At 31.5% G+C, this 24682-nt stretch overlaps 2 protein-coding genes across 8 annotated transcripts in view; one reads left to right on the top strand and one right to left on the bottom strand.

Moving 5' to 3' along the window:
* Positions 1–782: 782 nt before the first annotated feature.
* LOC139490657 (pre-mRNA-splicing factor syf2-like) lies at positions 783–24000 on the bottom strand. Of its 4 annotated transcripts, none has more exons than XM_071277568.1 (7): positions 23975–24000; positions 9247–9382; positions 7931–8056; positions 7608–7725; positions 7203–7293; positions 3661–3759; positions 783–2181 (listed from the first exon to the last, which is right to left on the bottom strand). In XM_071277568.1, the coding sequence occupies exons 2-7, from the start codon at positions 9328–9330 to the stop codon at positions 2016–2018; spliced, it is 684 nt and encodes a 227-aa protein (XP_071133669.1). In that variant the 5' UTR covers positions 9331–9382; positions 23975–24000; the 3' UTR covers positions 783–2015. The 4 variants fall into 4 exon arrangements, with proteins under 4 accessions (XP_071133669.1, XP_071133665.1, XP_071133668.1 ...); XM_071277564.1 differs by lacking the exon at positions 23975–24000 and adding an exon at positions 18437–18471 and having other exon boundaries at positions 9247–9344; XM_071277567.1 differs by lacking the exon at positions 23975–24000 and adding an exon at positions 18357–18465 and having other exon boundaries at positions 9247–9344.
* The window catches only part of LOC139490655 (coiled-coil domain-containing protein 81-like), a 34698-nt gene continuing 28646 nt past the window's right edge, over positions 18631–24682 (top strand). For 2 of the 4 annotated variants that reach the window (XM_071277561.1, XM_071277559.1), the window contains exons 1-3: positions 18631–18873; positions 20050–20111; positions 21424–21580. In XM_071277561.1, the coding sequence (XP_071133662.1) occupies positions 18798–18873; positions 20050–20111; positions 21424–21580 (295 nt within the window). In that variant the 5' untranslated portion in view covers positions 18631–18797. The remainder of the gene's footprint in view (positions 18874–20049; positions 20112–21423; positions 21581–24682) is intronic. The other 2 variants (XM_071277562.1, XM_071277560.1) reach the window with 2 other exon arrangements.

The raw sequence follows: 24682 nt of genomic DNA, 5'->3' as shown, positions 1-24682 counted from the left end.
AGTGCAAAAACCAAATGTCTTCGGACCACGACGACGACAATGCCAATGTCATACCAATATACGACAAAAAAATGTTCAATTTTTGCGGTCGTATAAAAACCAGATTTATTAAAGTTGCCCAAGTTCTTTTGATTGAAAAATCAAGAGGTTATTAGAGCTGAGAAATTACTGGTGCCAGCGTGTACAAAATGGTGAAAATAGATGGCAAACGTGTGAAATATTCCTTCATGAAGGACTACTACAGTTCAATGTTTCACTGATATCCAACTTATGTTGATGACATACTTTGACCTATAAGGGTTTACTTTTATAAATTGTGATTTGAATAGAGAGTTGTCTCATTGGCACTCATACCACATCTTTTTATATCTAATTATGGTAAAAAAGTGCCAAATTATTCCATATAAGTCACAGAAGGACTTTGACCAGAATTTCAATACTTCAAATATTTTATGTGTACTAACACTGAGTAGTTGGCAAATTCAAACATACATAATATCATTCTTCAGTTATGTCCAGAGATACAAATTGCTACAATGGTCAAGGATATATTAATGTATGGGTCATGGTCCTCATGGAAGCTAGTAATATGAGGAATAACTGTGCCTATATTGCTCACCTTGTGAAAAAAACAAACTAATTTAGAGCTCCCAGGTGAGCTAAATTAAGCAGTTGTGTAACTGATGACAAATAACAGACTGAGATGACAGATACAATGTCGCAATAGACATGTATGGATATAAAACTGCTGATTGTTAGAGGCTCTGTAGTAAAAAGTCATCTTTTATGATCTATTTATTAATGGTTTTAAAATGTCCTTATTCAGGAGCCATATGAGTAATATATTTACATACAAAGAGAAGAACTAGCTTGACAAAAGGATAATTAAAACATTGTGCAGTTAATAAACACTGTAACACAGTTACTAGTAATATAATATGATATTTCATTTAAAAAACACCTGTGCTCTATCTTTTATAAAGGAGCCTTGATTATACTAGTATTCTAATCACTATAATCTTAAATCCAAAATTAAGTTTTTTATATGTTGGTTGTGTACAGTGTTTTTCTGATATATCTAAATAATCTTGTCTTCTTTAATAATGTTGGATATCCAAATTGATATCATGTCATTCAGGTATGCATTCTATGGCAAAGTAAAGTTCACAATGAAATAAAGTAATATAGAACAGTATGTTTAATATAAAATTCTTAAATTGATTATGTACATGTACGTAAAAATTTATATTGTCTGTGTAGTAAATTACCGTGCATGAAAGGGGAGACAATTTATTGTTGTATTATCCAAATAAAGGGAAGTAAAACGAACAGTATTTTTCTTAATTTAAAATCAAGCAGTCTCAAAATGTTGTTGTTCTTCAATTTTTAAATGATTTGTATACAAAACAATAAAAAAGTAATTAAACTAATTCAGACTTTAAAGTTGTAAGTCAAAATTTGTTTAATTGTAGACATGATTTCACAGGAAAAGAAGTGAAATAGACCTCTAACTCTAATATATGCTTTATTTTTCATGAACCAGTACATATTTTTAATAATATCATAAAAAAAATCACAATTGAATTATTAAAATATTTTCTTCAATCCAATATGAACAATGTCATCCATATCAGGTTTTTTTCCTTCGTAAAACTCTATACTATATGAAGTATCATTCTGTCTATCAAATATTTGACAAAAAAAAACAAATAATCAAGAGGTTCCAAAATTTTCTGAAGGGCAATACTAATCAATATATATCAATATCAAGTTCTTTACCTCAAGAAATCGGCTACTCTAAAATCCAAAATGTTTTTAGAAGGTTTTCAATTTAATAATCATTTGTAATAATTACTTCTATAATTCATACAGGGAACAATCTGAAAATACAGTGTTCCTTCAAACTCTTACCAGTTGCTGGTTACAATATAAATTAACCTCTGTTATCAAAAAACATACAGTTCTGTTCAAAACCATCAAAACCAATGTTACAATATATACAGTTTATGTTGTATCTATACTGCAGTTCCTCTCTCCAGATTCTGTTTAATTTCAGCTGTATATGTTCCATAGAATCTCTCTAACTTCTTGTTAAACTTAGCATTTCTCTCATTGATAAAGTCTATATCTGCTTCTTCATCTGTTGTTCTTCTTCTACTGAACTTTTCTCTTTTGGCAATTCTTTAAAAATAAAAATATAATAATTGGTACATGTTTAATTACAATTAGTTTAAACATATTTATTTATATGTAGAGAGTCTTATAACAACAACACTTTAGGGACTGCTGCAGAAATTTATTGATCGACATGTTTCGGTGCCTAGGCACCGTCATCAGGATAAAAACAATACATAAAATCCTGCTGAAGTACAAAATCGAGTTGTAAAAATTTAGACGTCACAATATTACAATGGTAAGTAACGTTATTAATAGCAACTGAAAGTGAAAGTGAAAGTTCACTGTAAGTATGTAAGTAAACTATAAAAAGAAATTAAAATAAAATGTTTTTGTTGTGAAAATGTTTGTTAAAATGATTCTGCCAAAATGTGTTTGTCCTCTTGCATCGTGGAAAGGATAATACAATAAGTTGTTAGGCTGTGTACAGACAGTATAGGTTGTGTAGTCTGAATGTTCATTTAACTTTCTTCCCCAAAATAGACGACATTTTATCAGCAATTCTGTACCATTTCGACTGGCTTCCCTTGGCCAGAGAGGTACTGCTTCCAATCGCGTCAGGAATGCTGTAAAATGTTTCGGACGCCGACATACTGGCCATTCCCGATAGTTTAATGAAAGAACACATAGTTAAATTTCAGCATACTAGACTAGTGATATTTATACTTTGTCCTTTACTCTCGGCGACCGTACTGTAATCAAGAATGATTGTGGACAGGTTTGTTTCTAAAAGAAATGTATCTTGAACAGTTCTTTTCTTTAATTCTTTTTTTTCAATCAGTCCTAGTTAACTTTGTTTTGTAGCAAGTGGACATTTTGGGTTTTGAATAGCATAATTACATGTAAATTCAAAAGGACAAGCAAATCTTGTAATGAACATTCTTGCAAAAAATTTGTGTATATCTTAAGTAGACCCTTTTTATTGAAATTTCACTGAAGTTTCAAGAACTTTCATTCTTCATTACTTGGGTTATATTGCTTAGTTGATGGAAGAGTTGTTAGAATTTTTTAAATTAAGATATTTAAAGAATGAGTGTTAAACATTTTGGTAAAATTCCAAGTCAGTGTTTTCCAAAGAACAGATTTTTGAAGCTTTGTATCACCACTATTGTCCTTCAAAACAACATAAGCTTTAAACTAGATTTTAATATGGCATTCAATTATAATTTTTGGAATGATTTATTTTGTAGAAAGACAATAAATAAGGTAAAAAAGAACTTAGAAAACATAAAATTAGAAACATGTTTATTGAAATAGCTTGTTGCTGTGAGAGTGCAACAAACAATTATATAAAGTTAAACAACCAATCTGGCCAGAATACATACTGTTTTTCCAAGTCCGTGAGTGTGAGAGTGCAACAAACAATTATATAAAGTTAAACAACCAATCTGGCCAGAATACATACTGTTTTTCCAAGTCCGTGAGTGTGAGAGTGCAACAAACAATTATATAAAGTTAAACAACCAATCTGGCCAGAATACATACTGTTTTTCCAAGTCAGTAACCATTTTATCTACAGCATCTGGATTGTCTTTATGTTGAACTGTACTCAAAGTACTTGTTGTTGCATACACTTCATCACCTCTGTAAAAATAAATAAAAGTATGGCTACAATTTTACATGTACATTAATCCAGGTATTAATATATCAGTAACCGCGTGGGTATTTAACTTGGAATTGATCGTAAATAGCGAATAAACTATATTTATAGCACCGTCACATATTTATGTTAATACTATACAGAAAAACGTGAAAATAATTTACATTAATAGAAAAACAAAAAATAATGGAAAATAGGGGGAGGGTTAAAAACAAACATCCCTTCCCCAAGTACCTATACGTGTCACCAGTGCTGCCATGTTTGCCAACGAATATTATTATACTTCACGTTAAAATGCAACATTTTGATTGGCTAATATGAGGGTGTGAATTTACTCTATCACATGGCTGAGCAGGTAACCTTTTTTTTTTCAAATGTCATCCTCTTGTTCAGACCAATCAAAAATCAATAATTAATTGGTCTTTTGATTGAATTTTCATCAAGTAATTGAGTACAATGCTTAAGTTCTACGTTTTGGCTCAAATTTTAATATTTGACAGTGAAAATAAAACCACTTGCCTAATTTTTGTTGTATTTTCTTATACCCGTAACATTGTTATGTACGTGACATAGAAAATACTTTAAAAATAAAATTAATCTGTAAAAGACAATAACTAGAGGCTCTCAAGAGCCTGTGTCGCTCACCTTGGTCTATGTGCATATTAAACAATGGACACAGATAAATTCATGACATAAATGTGTTTTGGTGATGGTGATGTGTTTGTAGATCTTACTTTACTGAACATTCTTGTTGCTACAATTATCTCAATCTATAATGAACATGGCCCAGTAATTACAGTGGAAAATATTTTCTAAAAATTTACAAAAATTTATGAAAAATGCTAAAAATTAACTATAAAGGGCAATAACTCCTTAAGGGGTCAATTGACTATTTTGGTCATGAAAACTTATTTGCAGATCTTGTTTTGCTGAACATTATTGCTGTTTACAGTTTATCTCTATCTATAATAATATTCAAGATAATAACAAAAAACGGCAAAATTTCCTTAAAATTACCAACTCAGGGCAGTAACCTAACAACAGGTTATCCGATCCATGTGAAAATATCAGGGCAAATAGATCTTGACCTGATAGACAATTTAACACATGTCAGATTTTCTCTAAATGCTTCGGCTTTTGAGTTATAAGCCAAAAACTGCATTTTTAGCCGTGGCAGCCATTTTGGTTGGATGGCCGGGTCACCGGACACATTTTTTTCAATTAGATACCCCAAAGATGATTGTAGCCAAGTTTGGTTCAATTTGGCCCAGTAGTTTCAGAGGAGAAGATTTTTGTAAAAGATTTCTAAGATTTACGAAAAATGGTTAAAAATTGACTATAAAGGTCAATAACTCCAGTCCTATAGGGGTCAACTGACCACTTTGGTCATGTTGACTTATTTGTAAATCTAACTTTGCTGAACATTATTGCTGTTTATAGTTTATCTCTATCTATAATAATATTCAAGATAATAACCAAAAACAGCAAAAATTCCCTAAAATTACCAATTCAGGGGCAGCAACCAAACAATGGGTTGTCGGATTCATCTGAAAATTTGAGGGCAGAAAGATCTTGACCTGATAAACAATTTTACCCCCATGTCAGATTTGCTGTAAATGCTTTGGTTTTTGAGTTATAAGCCAAAAACTGCATTTTACCCCTATGTTCTATTTTTAGCAATGGCGGCCATCTTGGTTGGTTGGGCTGGTCACGCCACACATTTTTTAAACTAGATACCCCAATGATGATTGTGGCCAAGTTTGGTTTAATTTGGCCCAGTAGTTTTAGAGGAGAAGATTTTTGTAAAAGATTACTAAGATTTACGAAAAAATTGTTAAAATTTGACTATAAAGGGCAATAACTCCTTAAGGGGTCAACTGACCATTTCGTTCGTGTTGACATATTTGTAAATCTTACTTTGCTGAACATTATTGCTGTATACAGTTTATCTCTATCTAAAATAATATTCAAGATAATAACCAAAAACAGCAAAATTTCCTTAAAAATACCAATTCAGGGGCAGCAACCCAACAACAGGTTGTCTGATTCATCTGAAAATTTCAGGACAGAAAGATCTTGACCTGATAAACAATTTTACCCCCATGTCAGATTTGCTCTAAATGCTTTGGTTTTTGAGTTATAAGCCAAAAACTGCATTTTACCCCTATGTTCTATTTTTAGCAATGGCGGCCATCTTGGTTGGTTGGCCGGGTCACGCCACACATTTTTTAAACTAGATACCCCAAAGATGATTGTGGCCAAGCTTGGATTAATTTGGCCCAGTAGTTTCAGAGGAGAAGATTTTTGTAAAAGATTTCTAAGATTTACGAAAAACGGTTAAAAATTGACTATAAAGGTCAATAACTCCTAAAGGGGTCAACTGACCATTTTGGTCATGTTGACTTATTTGGAAATCTAACTTTGCTGAACATTATTGCTGTTTACAGTTTATCTCTATCTATAATAATATTCAAGATAATAACCAAAAACAGCAAAAAATCCCTAAAATTACCGATTCAGGGGCAGCAACCCAACAACGGGTTGTCGGATTCATCTGAAAATTTGAGGGCAGAAAGATCTTGACCTGATAAACAATTTTACCCCATGTCAGATTTGCTCTAAATGCTTTGGTTTTTGAGTTATAAGCCAAAAACTGCATTTTACCCCTATGTTCTATTTTTAGCCATGGCAGCCATCTTGGTTGGTCGGCCGGGTTACGCCACACATTTTTTAAACTAGATACCCCAATGATGATTGTGGCCAAGTTTGGTTTAATTTGGCCCAGTAGTTTCAGAGGAGAAGATTTTTGTAAAAGTTAACGACGACGACGACGACGGACGACGGACGACGGACGACGGACGACGGACGCCAAGTGATGGGAAAAGCTCACTTGGCCCTTCGGGCCAGGTGAGCTAAAAATAGGAAATTCAGTATCATAGATTAAATAGCACATAGCTGAGAGGGTGATAGAGCAGATTGTTACCCCTTTAAAAAGCTTTTTCAACCTTGGCTTCACCGCGTTTGACAATGTTTTTTCAGGGTAACAGTCTGCTCTGTCACCCTCTCAGCTATGTGTTATTTATATACACATTAAATTAGGAGGTTGAACCATTTATCAATTCTTTTTAATTTCACAATAATACCTTGTTATTTCAAATAAGAATTTAGTTTATAAAAATCAGAAAATGCCTTTAAACCAAGACTTTCTTCAAATTGTAACACAATGTGGATAATTCATAGAAGACCTTCATACATCATTCTGGTAAAATTTGGATAAAATTGACCTGGTTGAGGATGAAATGGGAAAAGTCAACAAACAATGATTGACATTATTTGATGGCAATAGCTGCTTTCAGGTCAGGTGAGCTAAAAAATATTTAATAATTTGGCATAAGTTAATTTCATCTTGACATAATTTATATCTTACAATTTTTCTTTCAGTCTTTGGTAATTCTCTAAATCTGGTTTAAGAGATTTTGTGTTCCTTTGATACTGTCTATAGGTTGCTGTTGCATAATCTATAAATATATATATTAACATTAATCAGCCATGTTCCCTTTGAGCTCATCTATTGGGGGTGCCACTTGTATTTTTACTTTGTTTAAAGAACTAAGTATAACTTTCTGGGAATGTACTGTTTTTTTGTACTGATATACATTTTTGGATAAAACCCCAAAATAAAATCTTTTCACTCATCCTGCAACTTAGTCAATTCAATTTTATTTTACCTAGAGCTATAATTTGACCCATAAGTGTTAAAAGTACTGAAATCAATATATGTCCAATGCAGATTATCTACAGTTTACATGGCAAAGTTTCATCAAAAGCTAACCAGAAAATCCAGGATCAGGATTATTCTTTTTCTTCTTCCTTTCCCATTTTTCTGCTTCATCAGCACCAAGATCTAACAATTTTACCCTGTCAAAGTCTTCTCCTTTTTCTTCACATTCCTGAAAATAGTGCAATATTCAGCTGTATATCAATCTACATGTATATCTGTCACAGTAAATCTCAAATTTTGCTCTTTACTTTGCTTATCATTTGTTAGTTTTGTGTGGTTTTTACTAACCTACACACTCGTCATTTTTCCTCACATGAATTGAAACGTAAATTTCATTATGGTGATTTACTTTCTACATGTTGCATGCTACATACTTTACGTTTTTTCTCCTGGCTTTCATCCCATTCAACTCTCTTTCTTTTCTGTTCCCAGTTCTCTGGTAACTTCTTTCTTCTGTCTTCCTCAACCACTTCTTGGTGATTCATTTTTCTGGCTTCATTCTACAATTAAGAGTCAGTTCAAATAAGGATGCGCTCTATATCACAATAAAATTATACACATATAATGGGTTTTTTTAATACATTTTACTTATAATCTCAACAAGATCTTGTTATAACTATCTTATAATAAATAGTTAATCTTATAGTATTTCTTAATTACAATATGCCATTCTAATAAATTGCATAATAATATTTTTCAGTCCAGTTAAAATATAATATAAAAATAAACACTCCGTGTAAAACTGTAAAACAATTATGATTTCTTTGCTGTGTGGATAATAAAATAGTAATAGAGAAAAGTTTGGAAATATGACAGATTTACATAAACACTGTACTGCTGCTTTACCAAATAATAACATGGAGAAATTAAAGACATTTTTCAAAGATTATAACCTTATCTTTTTTTTTTTCGATCCAATGGGTAATTATGAACAGATATATCATGTTAAGGAGGGGTATTTGCGAAAAATACCAGTCGAGAGAATGTTAAATTTCGACAGGCCGTAAGGTGAGGGAAATTCATTCTCAAGACTGGTATTTTTCGCAAATACCCCTCAATAACATGATATATCTGTTTAATTACACCGAATGTTAATGTACTAAAACGCATTGATGATCGTGACGTTACAAGCGTTCAGTCGGATAGAGTATTTTTTGGCAAATACCACGGCAGAGAGGGTAAAAAAGGCATATCCTTTTGGCAAATACCCCGGCGGTGTTAAAAATGAACGATATTCATTTGATAACAGTAAATTGGTGAAAAATACACTGGCTATTAACCAATCAAAACCCCGGATTCTTACATAAGGTGTAATTATAAATTTAATGACTATAGCTAAACCCTTAAGAATATGAGCAACATGGCATGATGACAAGAGTTATAATTTAAAAAAAATAATTTTGTTTATAAGTAATTTGCCAATCCACAATTTATATTATATTGGCTGAGATATGTGTATCTATCAGGAACAGTTTTAATTCAGCAATTTTAATGATCATATCTAAAATTTACCAAATATATCAAAGTTGCATGATTGTGTCTGTACATGACTGGTATTCATGATATTACAAACTTCATTTTGTAAATATCCTTGTGAGTGCCCCTTGGATAAAGTATTTGCAGCAATTATTTGATCATTCAACATGTTCAAAGTAAATAATTCATTTATCATGTTTATAATGAAACTTACCATTCTGAGTTGTAAATTTCTGAGTCTGTCCATTTTGTCCGATTTAGAAGTTCCTGCACTGAGGGATGTTTCTGCTGATGCCATGTTGGACTGTTCAGCTATTAATTAAAACAAAAATGTATGGATAACACCAGGACTTTTAATTAATTCTTCCTTTTTTTTTTTTAACTATGTTACTAGCTAAAATAATGAATAAATATACAATAATATATGTTGAGGTTCCATTCAGGATGTGGAAATCTAAATTTTTTAGTATGATTCAGAAAAAGATTTCAACTATAAATTTTTATAGATCCAAAAAATATTTATAATAAACAGCATATACATAAACTATATTTATACCAGTGATTACCATATAGATTACAATAAGAGAAGCTCACTTTTCTTTTGTATTAAACATTTTAGTTGAAGTACAAATGAAGTATAGATATACAATGAATCATGTATATTTAGTTTGTTGTTTATAAAGATTCATATAATTTATCTATGTTGTATTTTTTTAATTTAATATTTATTGTACTTTGTCATTGTTTGTTGTGTGTTTTGAATAAATATTGTTTAACATGTTCACGATATTTTAACATATATTGTTTCACATTACATTAACACAAATCTTTTGCATATGAATGTTTTAAACGGTGCTTTGCTTTTGCATCAGTTTGCATTTCATTTGCGCCAAAAAAAAAAATTTGCCACAAAAACCATATTTCATTTGCGCCAAAAAAAAATCCCTTTCATTTGCGCCAATAATCCAGGTGTAAATACAAGTAACTAGTATAATAAAAAAAGAGACTTTTCATGATAAAGACAGTTTTTGTTTACATATTCCTCTGAACTCAGTCATCATAAAACCCTACAAGGTATGCTAAAACTTCGTTAAAACAAGATTATGTTACTTTTAACATAATTATTTAAAAAGGAGTAAAATTGCGAGACAGTTCTAAGAATTATACACTATAGAAAAGTTTTAATTCTGACAATAGCAGTTGTTATTCTGGCTTTGCAAGTTTAATGGTACACCTAAACGATTTTTAATATGATGCATATGAAAAGCTACAAATGTATTATAAATTACTGTATGTTTGATTTAAAAAAAAATACAGACTTATTCCCTCTGTTTGTATCTGAACTGACAATGTCCATCTATTCACTTCAAACATGTGAACACTTTATAATTCTAAACCTCAGGTTTTATTTATTAGAAATAAGTATGAACAATTATCCAGGAGAAATACTGTAGAAACAAATCTTACCTGTACTACCTGTGAAATGGTGCAAATGAAAGTTTTTATATTTTGGCGCAAACGAAATATAACCTTGTGGCACAAATGAAAGATTGGATTTTTTTTTTAAATTGGTGCAAATGCAATGCGCCCGTTTAAAATATATACATTTAATCTTCATGGTTACTTGTCACTACCGTAATTAAATCACTCTCAGTAAATTGGTTTGTTGATTAAACAATTAGATCAGTACCCATCTGAATGTACTTAATTACAATTAAAGGACAATGTAACATGATTTCTGAATTAGATGTATCAATCAAATCAAGTTTCATTATTAATTAAATTAAATGTATCAATAGCAAGAGCTAGGTAACCAACAGGATTGTAATTAAATTTTTTGGTGTAGTTCAAATATATTTTAACATGTTGTGTTTAAGAATATATATATGCCAAGTAGACTATTTTGAATTTTAACACACCCTGTCCCAATTCGATTAAAATAGATATTTTTTCATAACGGGCTTTCTTGTTGCTGAGCTAATCCAAATCAGGGAACTATATTTTAGATGGTAACCATGGTAACATGCGTACCAAATTTAATGTTGTTACTAATTCTATTGAGAATTCACAAAAATGACAAAGGTTTATTTTGTTGCCAAAATCAACTCATTGATCATTCACAGCAATAAAAAATTGTTTTGATAGTTTTTAAAAATGCATCCCAAATTAAAAAAAAATATTTATATGTATTAAACTGTTAAATGCCATTTGCTCAGTTTTAAGTCATTTTGAAACTTTTCTCTAGACTATTCAAAGATATTTATATGGTAAAATTGAGAATGGAAATGGGGAATGTGTCAAAGAGACAACAACCCGACCAAATAAAAAACAACAGCAGAAGGTCACCAACAGGTCTTCAATGTAGCGAGAAATTCCCGCACCCGGAGGCGTCCTTCAGCTGGCCCCTAAACAAATATATACTAGTCCAGTGATAATGAACGACATACTAATTTCCAAATTGTACACAAGAAACTAAAATTAAAATAATACAAGACTAACAAAGGCCAGAGGCTCCTGACTTGGGACAGGCACAAAAATGCAGCGGGGTTAAACATGTTTGTGAGATCTCAACCCTCCCCCTATACCTCTAACCAATGTAGAAAAGTAAACGCATAACAATATTTATTAGATCATTGAACATTGTATGCAGCTAATTACTGATAATTTCACTCCTTTGGTGTCAAAGTTATCTATCCTTTCATTTCCTTCTTTATTTCCATCAAAATGTGCATGGTCAACGTAATAAGTATTCATTAATCCAAGAATTAAAATATCAAAGAATATTCAACTTGTGACGTGACCAAACAACAGTAAGAATGAATATGTTTTTTTTTTATACCTATACCTTAAAGTCATATATATATGAAATTTCAAATTAAAAAAAATTGATGCATATGTTTTATATAACTAAATGGCTAGTTTTTATAACAAAAATTAGGTTCATATATACATATACTTTTTTATCAAGAAAATTCCATAATTTGAAGGAAATTTACTTTTTTTTTAACTGTTCACTTCCAGTAAACAATTCACTGATACATTTTCCATATGCAGAGAACTCAGCGTGACCTTTCTCGTAAAAATCTGATGATCGCAATACGCATGGATCTGTCACTGAAACTGTTATCTTATTAATATTGTACATGTTATACACATGTTCAATATCCCTGCTTCTTTGTTGTTTGTTTATTAACTAAGGTGACAATCGGTAAACTACGGTTACAAAAACACAACAATTAATTAGCTGCCATATTTTCACACCTTAACAGACCAGGAGAATTTTTATTTGACGATTATATGATATGGATGTGTAAAAATTGATAAAATCTTGCAAGGAAGATTACGTTTATGATATACATGTATATATACATGATATACATGCATTGTTTCAAGAATTGAATAAACATTTTTTTTCACAAGTCACTCATTTCATATGACTTTAATTCTTGGATATGTTTTTCAATTAATATCAATAATAGCAAAACCGTAACAACTACTAAACTGTAATTTGTCCAGCATTTCCATAATTTATAAAATTTGTGCACTAAAATTCATTAATAGAGGTGAATTTTGTTATACAATTTTGTATTTGCTTTTCCTAACAAATGATCGATTGTAATCCATATACATTTAGTACATGTTTATTAGTTATAAGTAAAATACTAATTCTTTTAAAAGTATTAGAATCTAATTAAAAAACAGAGTGGAATGACATTAAACCTTCTTGATAAAGAAGTATAAGTATGAAACCTCTTTTTAAACTGAACAAAAGACATTTCTAAAACATTACAAGGCCAGAAATATGAAATTGGCATGCTTCCAAATTAACAGACTTTGAAAGTGATGTTAATCATGTTAATAAGGGGACAAAGTTCCATATTACGGTAGCAAAATAATAATATTTTTAATTTTTTTTTTTTAAATTACAGCAAAAAATCATTTACTACAATGTAATGAACTCAAAATTGTTAACTTTTTCTTTAGACTTATTTATTTTCCCGCATTTGCACAGACATCTACTTCCTTCTTCTGGTCTCGTTGTCATGAAACTTTGAGTAAAATATATATTTATCAGTCTGGTAAAATATAAGAAGGAACACACTATACCAATTTTATTTTTAATAATTCTTTGATATGAAAAATGTTACCTGATGATAACATTCCCTTGTTTACATTGTATATGAAGTCATTACTTAAATAATTTCACAAAGAAAATCCCTAACAAAAGAACCGAAATCACAAACGTTACGGTATTTCCATTTCTTTTTTAACACATTTTGAAGTTAAAATATGTTTGAATTAAAAAAAATAATTATACAAACTTCGTCCCCTTTCACAAGTAATGTGTGCCTCATTTTAAAGTTTATAAGGGGACGAAGTCTCCTATCACAGTAGAACAATCAATAAGAAAAAAAATAATCAGAAAAATGTCCTGTAATTTTCATTGTACATGTACTAATAAACTCAAAATTGTTTACTTTTTTTGGTCACTTCTTAATTCCTGCATTTGCGCAGAAATCTACTTCCTTCTTCCAGTTAGTTTGTCATGAGACTTTCAGTGAAACATATATTTATCAGTTCAGTAAAATATAGGAAGGAACACAATAACATTTTCATTTCTAATTACTCTTTGATATGAAAAATGGTAACCTGATGATAGTGTTTCTTTGTTTACATTGAATATGACGTCATAACTAAGATAACGTCACAACTAAAATCCCTAACAACAGAACCAAAATCAGAAACGTTACAGTATTTCCGTTTCTTTTTTAACAGATCTAGAACTTAAAATACATGTATATTGAAATTAAAAAAAAAAATTATATGGGGGGACAGTCCCCTATTACGGAAGAAAAGTTGTTATCTTTTTTTTTCAGATTTTTTCAATTCCCTGCAACTGCGCAGAAATCTACTTCCCTTTTTCGGTCTTGTTTGCACGAGACTTTGAATAAAATATATATATTTATATCAGTCTAGTTAAATATAGGAAGGAACTCAATACCAATTCATTTTTAATAATAGGGCTCTTCACGGTTAGTTCAGCCATATTGGACAGGGGCAGATTTTTATAATGGAGATAAAAATGGTGTGAAAAATACGGAAAAACATCATTTAAACAGAGCAGTTGCTTGAAAACACAAATAGGATTTCCAATACTTTCATACTATTTCCACCTCTTTCTAATAAATCTGCCCCATATCCAATATGGCCGAACTAACCGTGAAGAGCCCTATTGTTTGAACTGAAAACATTTTACCTAATGACAGCGTTTCTTTGTTTACAATGAATTTGACGTCATAACTTAAATAATGTCACAACTAAAATCCCTAATAACAGAACCAAATTCGGACACGTTACGGTATTTCCGTTTCTTTTTTTAAACATGTTTGAATTAAAAAAAATAATTCATACAGACTTCGTCCGGTTTCACAGGTTATGCCTGACTCTAGTCCAAATAATTATGACGTCTGGCAAGGCTATTTTATTTTTTTTCTAGGACGCCTATATTACAGACTTCGTCCCCTTTCACAAGAGCTTCAAAACCGCTCTCCAATACCATCAATAAACCTTATCGCTAATCCTGGCTGACCCGGCCGCTTGAACTTTTGACGTCAACAACAATCACTTTACCATTGTGGCGTCAGATATTTTGTTTTATGAAGTCAAAATTTTACAGGAACCTGTGCGATATCCAGTAAAGGCGGACAAATAGCGTTAAGGTGTATAGGCGCTCTCTCTCCCATCAAGTTAAAGCCAAAATTGGTACATTAAAATTAACAATACATATACAGAATTTAATGTTTGTATTACAGTTGATTTACACTTTTTTAACACTCGAATAAATTATTTTTAAAGGTGGTTTTATTTTTCTTCTTCTTCTTCTTCCTTTGTAGTACAGGCCTCCCAGGGGAGTATTATCGTACTGTTTTATGTACATGTTCGATGTGAGAACAACAAATGTGCGGGTAGGTGCGAAATATCTACAGTGAAACGGTGATTCTTTAAAATAAGGTTAAAAACATGGTTGGACATCTATCGAAGCTGGACCACTTGCACGCCCCTTTTGAATGAATCAAGGGTTGTGCAGCTTACTAGTTGTTGTGGCAGTCCATTCCAGATTCTGATGGTGTCTGGGAAAAACGAGTATCGATATACTTGAGTCCTGGCAAAAGGAACAAGGAATCGTTCTTTGTGCCCTCGTACTGTTGTTGTTACTGGCTGTAAGTTTATAGATGGTATAGCAATGAGTTTGTGCACTACCCTATAAAACATGATGGCTTTACATTTAGCTCTTCTTTCCTGTAACGTATCCCAATTTAAAGTTTGTAGCATTGATGTTACACTGCTTGTTCTTCTATAATCATTCAGTACAAATCGTGCGCATCGTCGTTGTATGGCTTCTAATTTGTTTATATTGTCCTTAGTAGCTGGATCCCAGATGGTGCTAGAGTATTCCATGAGTGGTCTTACAAGCGTTTGATAGCATAAGGCTTTTGTTTCACTAGGACAGTTTTTGATGTTTCTTTGAAGAAAAGCTCTGGTCGAGTTAGCTTTCTTTGCGATGTTGTCTATATGTTTGTTCCAACTCAATGTTTTGTGTATAGAGAGGCCAAGATATTTCGCCGAGTCAACCTCTTCTAGGACATGGCCATGTATGGTGTAGTTCGCCTTAATCGTGTTCCGTTTTGTTGTTACTCTTAGGAGTTGGCATTTTTGGGGGTGGAATTCCATCTGCCAGTCTGCCTCCCATTGTTGTAGTCCATTTAGGTCGTTCTGAAGGGTGTTCGCATCTTCTTGGTTTCTTATTTGGCGGTAGAGGACACAGTCGTCTGCGAAAAGTCTAACGCTTGATGCTGACACATACTCTGGAAGGTCATTTATGAAAATGAGAAACATCAGAGGGCCAAGCACACTACCTTGTGGAACTCCAGACTGCACTGGTGAGGTTTCTGAAGATTCTCCTTCCAGGAGTACACATTGCTGTCTGTCGTCCAGAAAATTTCTCAACCAGTCTATTGTTGTCCCTCTTATGCCATAGTGGTCGATCTTGTACAGTAGTCGCTCATGTGGGACTTTGTCAAATGCCTTTGAAAAGTCTAAGAGGATGAGATCTATTTGCTCTTTAATGTCGATGTTCTTTGCTAGGTCTTGAATTGTGAGAATTAGTTGAGATTCACAAGACCGTTCTTTTCTAAAGCCGTGTTGAGCATCGGTCAAGATGGAGTGACATTCAAGGTGTTTTATGATATTGGTACAGATGATATGCTCCAATAATTTGCATAGAATTGCAGTTAATGATACAGGTCGGTAGTTTGATGCCTGGCTACGATCCCCTTTCTTGAATATTGGGACAACGTTTGCATTTTTCCAGTCAGATGGTAATGTGCCTTGATCAACAGAGGCTTGGAAAAAGGTGGTAAGTATTGATGATATATCAGGCGCTATTGATTTCAATAATCTTGTAGAAATTTCATCTGGCCCAGATGCTTTGTGTATGTTGAGGTTTGAAAGTAATTTGTGTATTCCGTTTTCCGAGATAGTGATGTTTTTCATCTCTGGGTACGGCTTTGTTTTCATTTTCTTTATGGTAGATTTGTCTTCATTGCTGTTGAATACTGAGGAAAACTGGTTGTTAAGTATGTTTGCCTTCATCTTGTTGTCTGAGTATGTGAGCCCATCTGTGTTTCTAAGTGGTGCTACTCCTCCATTTTCGCATCTTTTATTCTTTATGAAGCTCCAGAACTTCTTTGGGTTGGATTTCTGCTCTGGGCTTATAATGTCGTGGATATATGTTGAATAGGCTTTCTTACATTCTTTCTGTGAGCTCTTTTTGATAGTTTTGTATCTCTTGATGTCTTTTGTTGTTTTTGTTGTTTGGGCTTTTTTAAAAGCTTTCTTTTTCCGTCGTGTAATACGTTTTATTGTGCCATTTATCCAAGGTTGATGGAATCTTGTTGATGACATTTTTGATGGTACGTTTTTGTCTTGAATGTTCTTGAGTCCTGTTTTTATGAACTCCCACATCTCTGATATTGAGCTCTGAGCGTTATACAAGCCATGAAATTTTTCAGATAGTTCCTGTGCATCTGATTTCATTTTTTCTATGTCTGCTCTCTTCCAGATGTAAATTTTTCTTTGTGTTGGTTTTGGATGCATTGCGATGGCATTACTATCAATGAAGACGATGTCGTGGTCGCCTATTCCAGGAATTGGCTCGCATCTATTTACCAAGGATGGTCTGTTTGTGAGGAAAATATCGAGTGTTGCGGATCCTCTAGTGGGAAATGTTACCACTTGGTCTAGGCAGCAGTTATTAACCATATCTACGAACCTATTATTGAGTTGTGTAGAATATTGGTTGCCGCATACTGAATTGGATTTCCAGTCAATATCAGGAAGGTTTATGTCTCCTCCTAGCCATAATATAGACGATTTATTCTCTTTATATATTTCTTCTGTGGTGTTGCACATTTTTTCCATGTAGGTGATATCGCTACTGGGTGGTCTATAGAGACATCCTACTATGATGGATTTACTGTCAGGTGTTGTTACTCTAATATATAATGATTCTGTGTCACTTTGTACGGGTAGTTCTTCGCTGATGATGATATCTCTTACAGCTATCAATACACCTCCGTATCCATCAGAACGATCTTTTCTATAAACTGAGTATTGTGGTGGAAATATCTCAGAGCTTAATATGTCTGGTCTTAACCATGTTTCAGTCCCTAATATAATTTCGGGATTGGAAGTGTCTATCATGTTCAGTAATTCTTCTTTTTTATTTTTAATACTTTGAAAGTTCACAACTACGATTTTTGTGTTTTTACCTTTCTTGTTTTGTTTCTGCTGGTCTTTTTTGCTTTTCGGCTTAGGTGACGATGAGTATGTGGGTGGTCCTGGGCTTGATATTGATGTTTCACTGGATAAAGATTGGAACGAGTTATAAGTTGAATCGATGATGAAGGACTCAAATAATGATGACGAAAAATTCGGCATTCCACAATTTACACAGTGCCATGAAATGTTGGAATTGGCCAGTGCGTTATATACAGGTGTAGATATTAACATGCAGTCTGCGTGGTACCATTTACTGCAATCATCACATGCCACCCCTCTCTGTTTCCATGTTACCGCTTTGGAGCATATTTGACAAGGATATTTAGGAGTACGTGGACCAGTCAAATAACATGTAACTGTCATTTATCATACCCATCCGGTCAGATTAAATAATCTTTATGGCACCCCAAGAGAATAGAAGGGTAGTTTTTAGGTGATTAAAGCTTTCAATGACACTATCTTAACCCTAGTCTATCCATTTACCTTCGACAAATAAAAACAAAGTTGTTTACGAAAATGACGTATTGCGAGTCTTCAGGGTATTTATTCATTACATAACTTACTCATGAATTCACCTTGTCTTAAACGTTTTAATGACTATGGTGAAGCAATATTTTCGCATTACATAAAATATTTGTTTTTCATTTTATTTAAAGTTTTCAATTTCTCTTACTAATTTTAAGATAAATTATTGGTAATAATACATATTTATGATCTATTTCTAAATTTCTTCGAAACAAATTTATCCGGATTTTTTAGTAGCTCTGCCTGTGATGTTTGGTGATAGCCAATCAAAATATCTTTTCCTTGGCAACGTTTATACTATGGACACTAATGTACACTGTAGAATGTGAACTCAATATGCATTTAAACAGATAAAATAATGAAAGCCTGATATCGCTTGAAAACAAAATTATTGCAGTAATGGCAGAAATGCAAGGAATCTTTGCTGATGCAAAGAAAAATCGCTTTTCAAGCATAAACGCTCTATCAGATGACGGTAAGTTGAATGATATTGATAAAACCCAAACTATACAAACAACAATACCAGTCTCGAACTTTAGTTGAACACCAAGGATTGTCATTTACTTACATAGGCAAACATAACAGAATAAGTCACACAAAAGTAAAGGGGCAAACACAAAACATAATCATGAAAGTGGATAGAGACAAACTCTGAACAGCTCATTTTATCCATTGGGACATAAAGAAAGTTCTATGTGTACTTCTGCTTGATCAAATTGTTCCCCTACATATTTTTTATGTGTGTAAAAATACCCAGGGTAGCTAACTAGCAAGGAAGAAAAGTATTCAGAATTTGATATCTAGTTTGAGTACCCGTTTAGTTTTTGAGAGTTAACCTGATAAACAGAACTTTTATTTCAACTTGTATGTGTACTTTCTTAGAGTATAATATACATGTAGTACCCAGGATGACAGTGTCGGTGACTCATTCAGCGCTATTTGTTGCTTTTCATCATATTTCATTTATTTGTTTATTATTTTGTTTTTTATGTAAATTGAAATATAACTATAATTATACATGAGGGCCCTCATGGGGTTTTTGATTATGTGATTACTTGGCCGTTTTTTTAATGATTATTTGATTATTAAGCCAAATATTTCATGATTATTTGATTACCTAGGACTGTATTTTTAGTTTATGATTATTTGATTACTAAAGATAAGCAAATATTTAATGATTATGTGATTATATTGGCAAAAAAATGGTGATTATGTGATTACTAGGACCCCCCCATGAGGGGCCTCATACATGTACCATGTACATGTATGTATTCATAGTTATATACATGCAGGTCCTGTCCTACATCCTATTGTTATTGTTATTATATTTATGTAAATAAGAAGATGTAGTATGAGTGCCAATGGACAATCTCTCCTTCCAAGTGACAATTTATCATTGTTATTAAGAATAAACAATTATAGGTCAGAGTACAGCTTTGGCTCACACCGAACAGTGATAAAAATAAAACTCTAACCTGGGACAAAATGGTTTTAAAATTAATAAATTTGTTGTTCAATGTACATGTATTATGTACTAACAGAGCATTTTGGCAACTTTAAAACATGGAACACAATTTATCATGTTTATGCACTCTTAAATTGGATGAATATGGGGATTTCTCTATTAATATTTACTTTTTCTGTATTTCAGATTTAACAAATGTGTGGGAAAATGTATCTAGATTCATTGAAAGTCAGATGAACCAACAAAAGGTTTGTATTACAAGTAGATTTTCACTGAATTTTTAGTTTCTGTTTGGACAACCCATTAATAGCAGGGATAAGGTGTTGGATTATTAGGGTTGTAATGAACATAATTTCGTTTGCAAACACACAAACATGATTCTTCAAAAGTTGCAACTTTTGTTTAATTTAAAGAGTGTTCCCCATGAACATTGACCATTAGAAGTATTTATTTGGAGGCAATTGACTTCTTCATGCAATTTTGATCTCTCATGATGGTTGCTCTCCTAACTACATTGTACCTACTTTTACATGTAGTTCCTACCAAATTCTTCCTATTACAAATTAAGTTACAATTGCAATAATGGTTTTTATAAGCATGATAAGTAATGAAAATAATCCAGATTTTAACAGCTTTTATTATATTGTGTTTTACTCCCAAGTAATGGCATAAAAAACGAAAACTTTGTTAAATTGTAAAGTAATAGGCTTTTCAGGCTCCAAAAAAGTTGAAGCCAGAAAAATCGCCTCTTGCCACTTGTGACATTGCTTTTGGCTGAAGTTGTACCTCTTCAGAAATTGAAGCTGAGATTTTCTCTTTTATTTCTTATGACTGTAGTTACTGTACATCAATTCATTTAACTTAGTGATGGTAATGTATTGTCTGTTGTCTCATGCTCACTGAACTTACATCTCATTTATTTATTTTTATCTACATTACATATATATATGTTACTATATGTAATGTAGATACATATATATAATGTCTAAAAATAGCAACAATCAACATTCAATCTATTTATGTTACATATATATATATATATATATATGTTACATGTATATAACCTGTTTGTGATTGTAACAAAATTTTAATTAAAATATGATTTATGTAAATTACTTTTTTATAGAATACAAATCTTGTTTGCCATAATTAAATAAAACCCAACATCCTAAAATTTGTTTATTCTGAGTATCTTTAACACTTACAATGTACAGTATTGATGTATTTATGACATGTAGTGAGTGTAAATGATACAAATTATAAAGTCTATCTTTACCCGTCTTTTAGTCCTTCCATCTGTTTTTAATTTTTCCCATTGAATTTTCTTAGCATTTTTGTCGGAATTGCAGATCTTCCTGAAATTTAGTATCAGGTTTCAAGTGTTGGATGTGTTTTAATTTCATCACCAATGACACCATGATCAATTATACAATTTTTGATTATTTTTCAACATGGATCTTTCATTCAATATTTGTAGATTAGATTATTATTATTTTTATACAAAGTGTTCTGTTGTTGGAATATAAATTGTTTTAAATTTATATTTTATCTGCTTTTCAGGGTGTGAATATAGCAGCCCTTGGAACTTTTACATTTTCCCAAAAAAAACTGGATATAGGCAATAACAAGTTTATAATGATGCAGCGACCTATTTTCATGCTATCAGAAAGATTTGCTCAAACTCACAATCTACAGAGTACAAAATATCATGTCCCAGGTAAGAAAGGCTTTTATAAATTAATTTGTAAAATATTATACAATTCTTTAGTTAGTTTAGATAAATACAAACCTGCCCATCAACAACACTTCAAATAAAGATAACTTTTGAACACGAAGAGAAAATGTAAACATTTTGTTTGCAATTTGTATATCAAGTGTTTTAAATACAACTGTTAATATACTTTGAAGTACTTCCCATTCAAAACAAAAGGACTTTATTAGACCAGACCCTTCTTTTCAAGAGTACCCTCTAATGATCTCTGCTTGTAAAGAGGTTGAGATATTAATTTATTGTACATGTATACCTTGTCAACATACATATATTTTGTAAGTGTGCCACTCTTTTATTTACTGAAATCAACCAAACAGCAGTAAACCTTTCATACCAAGACATTTATAATGATATGTGGGTGTATGACATTTTAACTGATTGGGGAAAATTTTAGACAGTATACATTTAGGATTAAACACATTTTTTTTAGAGGTTATTGATGTGTAAACAGGGGCGATTAACTCACAAACTGAATAGAAAATAAAGTCGGAAGGACTTTTATGTAAAGTTTGTGAGTGAGAGACCCTGTTTACTACATTGTATGAAATGATTTTTCTAAAGCCAGTAAAGGGGAATTTCACTCCAACTGCCTAGGAAACAATAATCAATGCATAGAAACAATTTTTTTGTTACAAATATTAATCTAGAAATACAATATATAATGAAAATAGAATGTAAACATTAAATGTGTTAAAGATACAATAGCCTGACGAAACAGCAGAAAATAGGACAAGACAAGCTGTGGGAGACAAATGAAAATTGATAGTAAAGGACACAAACTGAAAAACGTTAGAATAGATTATGTGTCAGATTTTAAATATTATGTTGAGCTGGTTCATATTTTGCTCTCAATGTCAATATCATTGTCAGTAATTTGGAGATGTTTTTGTAAAAATCTATTAATGTACTTTTGATGAAGCAATCACTTACTATTGTTGTTGATGCCTGGTAAATTGTACCTTATATCATGTAATACTATATGTATGCATGTATCAACAGTAAGAAGACATGAAAATAGTTCAGACAAGCCAGTCATAAAAAAAAATGCTTATCTGATATTCAAACTCAAAATTCAACCAATAAAAATTCTGGTCCTTGTGTTTCGAGCAAAATTTTGTACTTTGAGTACCAAGTTAAATTTTATGACCAAGAGCCCTAGGATAAAATGTAAGTTAGTTTAACAATCTGTACATTATTATTTAGAGAAGGTCAACAGTTGATGATTAGAAACAATTCTTTCATATAGCATGTTCTTTGCTAACCTAACATTGGTAGACATTATATTTATCAATATTCAAATCAAGCATTTACAAATTTATACCAATTCTTAACTTTTTAATCTGAAGCTTAGTAAGAATACCACGGATGTTTTAAATTCAGTTATTATTTCACATTTGTGTACCATCACTAGGATGTTGTAGATTCTTAACAGTGATAAGGGGTGTGCTTGTAGCTGTTATTAGATTAAATGTCCTTTACCGTCAGGCATTAAACTGTCATTTAAGGCTACCGTTAGCGTCAAATTTGTTAAAATTTTATTTTTGAGTTGTCAAAATATCCTTATTGTGATTTCTCAGAGGTTTTATTAATGTTACTGTCGAAAAGAAAATGTACATTATATCGTCCCATATCAAAAACTTCCCTTAATGTCATTTGGCAAGAACTTTTACCTGTTCATAATAAGGTACTCCCATTACTACCTTCTTATTAGTCTGTTTATTTATCTGGGGGAAAAGTAATAACTAACTTTAACTAAAAGATTTGATTTAGTTTGAATTAAATTTCATGTGTTAGCTTGATTCGAAAATTCACCTTATACAGTTTATTTGGAAAAAGTAAATGGTTAATCTTCTGATTTAATTTTTACTGATAACAATGTAAATATTTCTAGAACAGTTTTATTTACATAAAGTAATTATACATTGTGCCTTTTTAGCAATAAATGTGATTATGAAATTCGTTTTACCATTTATTTTGGTTTAAGGTAATTAATTTTGATTTAGGTTTATGAAGTTTCAGGACACTATAAGTAGTTAAAGTACCCTTATCATGCACATAAATATCTGTGTTTCTTTAATATATTTCAAACAGCTAGTTCTGATCAGAAATGAAACTTTCACCTACAGTTTATCTATAAAATAATAATTTTGATATAAATAAGATTCAAATAGAATGATGCCAATGATTTAGACAATATATATAACCGTTTCATTCACTATATAATTAAGTAATGATAATTATTAAATGATGGAGTGATTTTTGTTTGCTTAACATCCAGAGGAAAATATTTATTTTAGATTTTTAAATGAATAAAGAATAATTTGTAAGCAAGGGGTAAACTTACTATAACAGTATAACCTTCTATTACCTGAATAAAAGTTTGTAGTCTAATACAAAGAAAATCAATAATAAAAAGGTCAAATAAGCCTTGCTCTGTTTATTTGCTACAGAAAAAAAATGCTTTCAATTTTTGTCATATATGAAATTAATTTTAATAAAATTTTCCTGTTGAATAGAGATACATGTCTATATGCCATAAAAGAAAATTGACAATACATGTATGTGTACACCACATGATCATACATTTCAATACATTTTTGTGTAAACATTGAGTTCAGTATAGACTAATGTAAAGTGGTCCTTTTAACTTTGTATACAGTGTACCTTTGAATTTACAATGCTCATTATCAGACCTTTATTTATGTACATATTTGTTAACTATTATTTTAATTTATCAGGAACATTATTTGGACAAGATTTAAATGCTTTGATTTATTTGTCGGCAAATGATTTCGTTGTTATAAAAATTACTGTTTATCAATTGATGTTCCTTTAATAAGTTATTTGGAAAAATGTTTGCGAGTTGAGGTAGTTACATAGAACTATTGTTTAAGAATAAAATCTAGATAAAACCAGATACAGCTTTAAATAGATTGAAAGAGTGTTCAGGAATTTTCACATATTATATTGGAAATTGCAGAAAACTTTCTATGAAAAGGGGAAAAGAATAGAAGCAAAAAATATGTTTTTGGAGGCAGCATTTGATAC

Source organism: Mytilus edulis, chromosome 10 (genome assembly GCF_963676685.1).
Source record: "Mytilus edulis chromosome 10, xbMytEdul2.2, whole genome shotgun sequence".
In the NCBI taxonomy this organism is placed as follows: Eukaryota; Metazoa; Mollusca; class Bivalvia; order Mytilida; family Mytilidae; genus Mytilus; species Mytilus edulis.
The sequence above is the reverse complement of the archived record's forward strand: the minus strand, read 5'-3'. Positions and strand labels throughout refer to the sequence as shown.

Excerpts from the sequence above, each read along its gene's own strand:
- LOC139490657 (XM_071277564.1), bottom strand. Across the intron at positions 8,057-9,246 it reads GAAATTTACAACTCAGAATG|AATGAAGCCAGAAAAATGAA; the intron begins GTAAGTTTCATT and ends TCTTAATTGTAG. Across the intron at positions 7,726-7,930 it reads GCCAGGAGAAAAAACGTAAA|GAATGTGAAGAAAAAGGAGA; the intron begins GTATGTAGCATG and ends CACTATTTTCAG.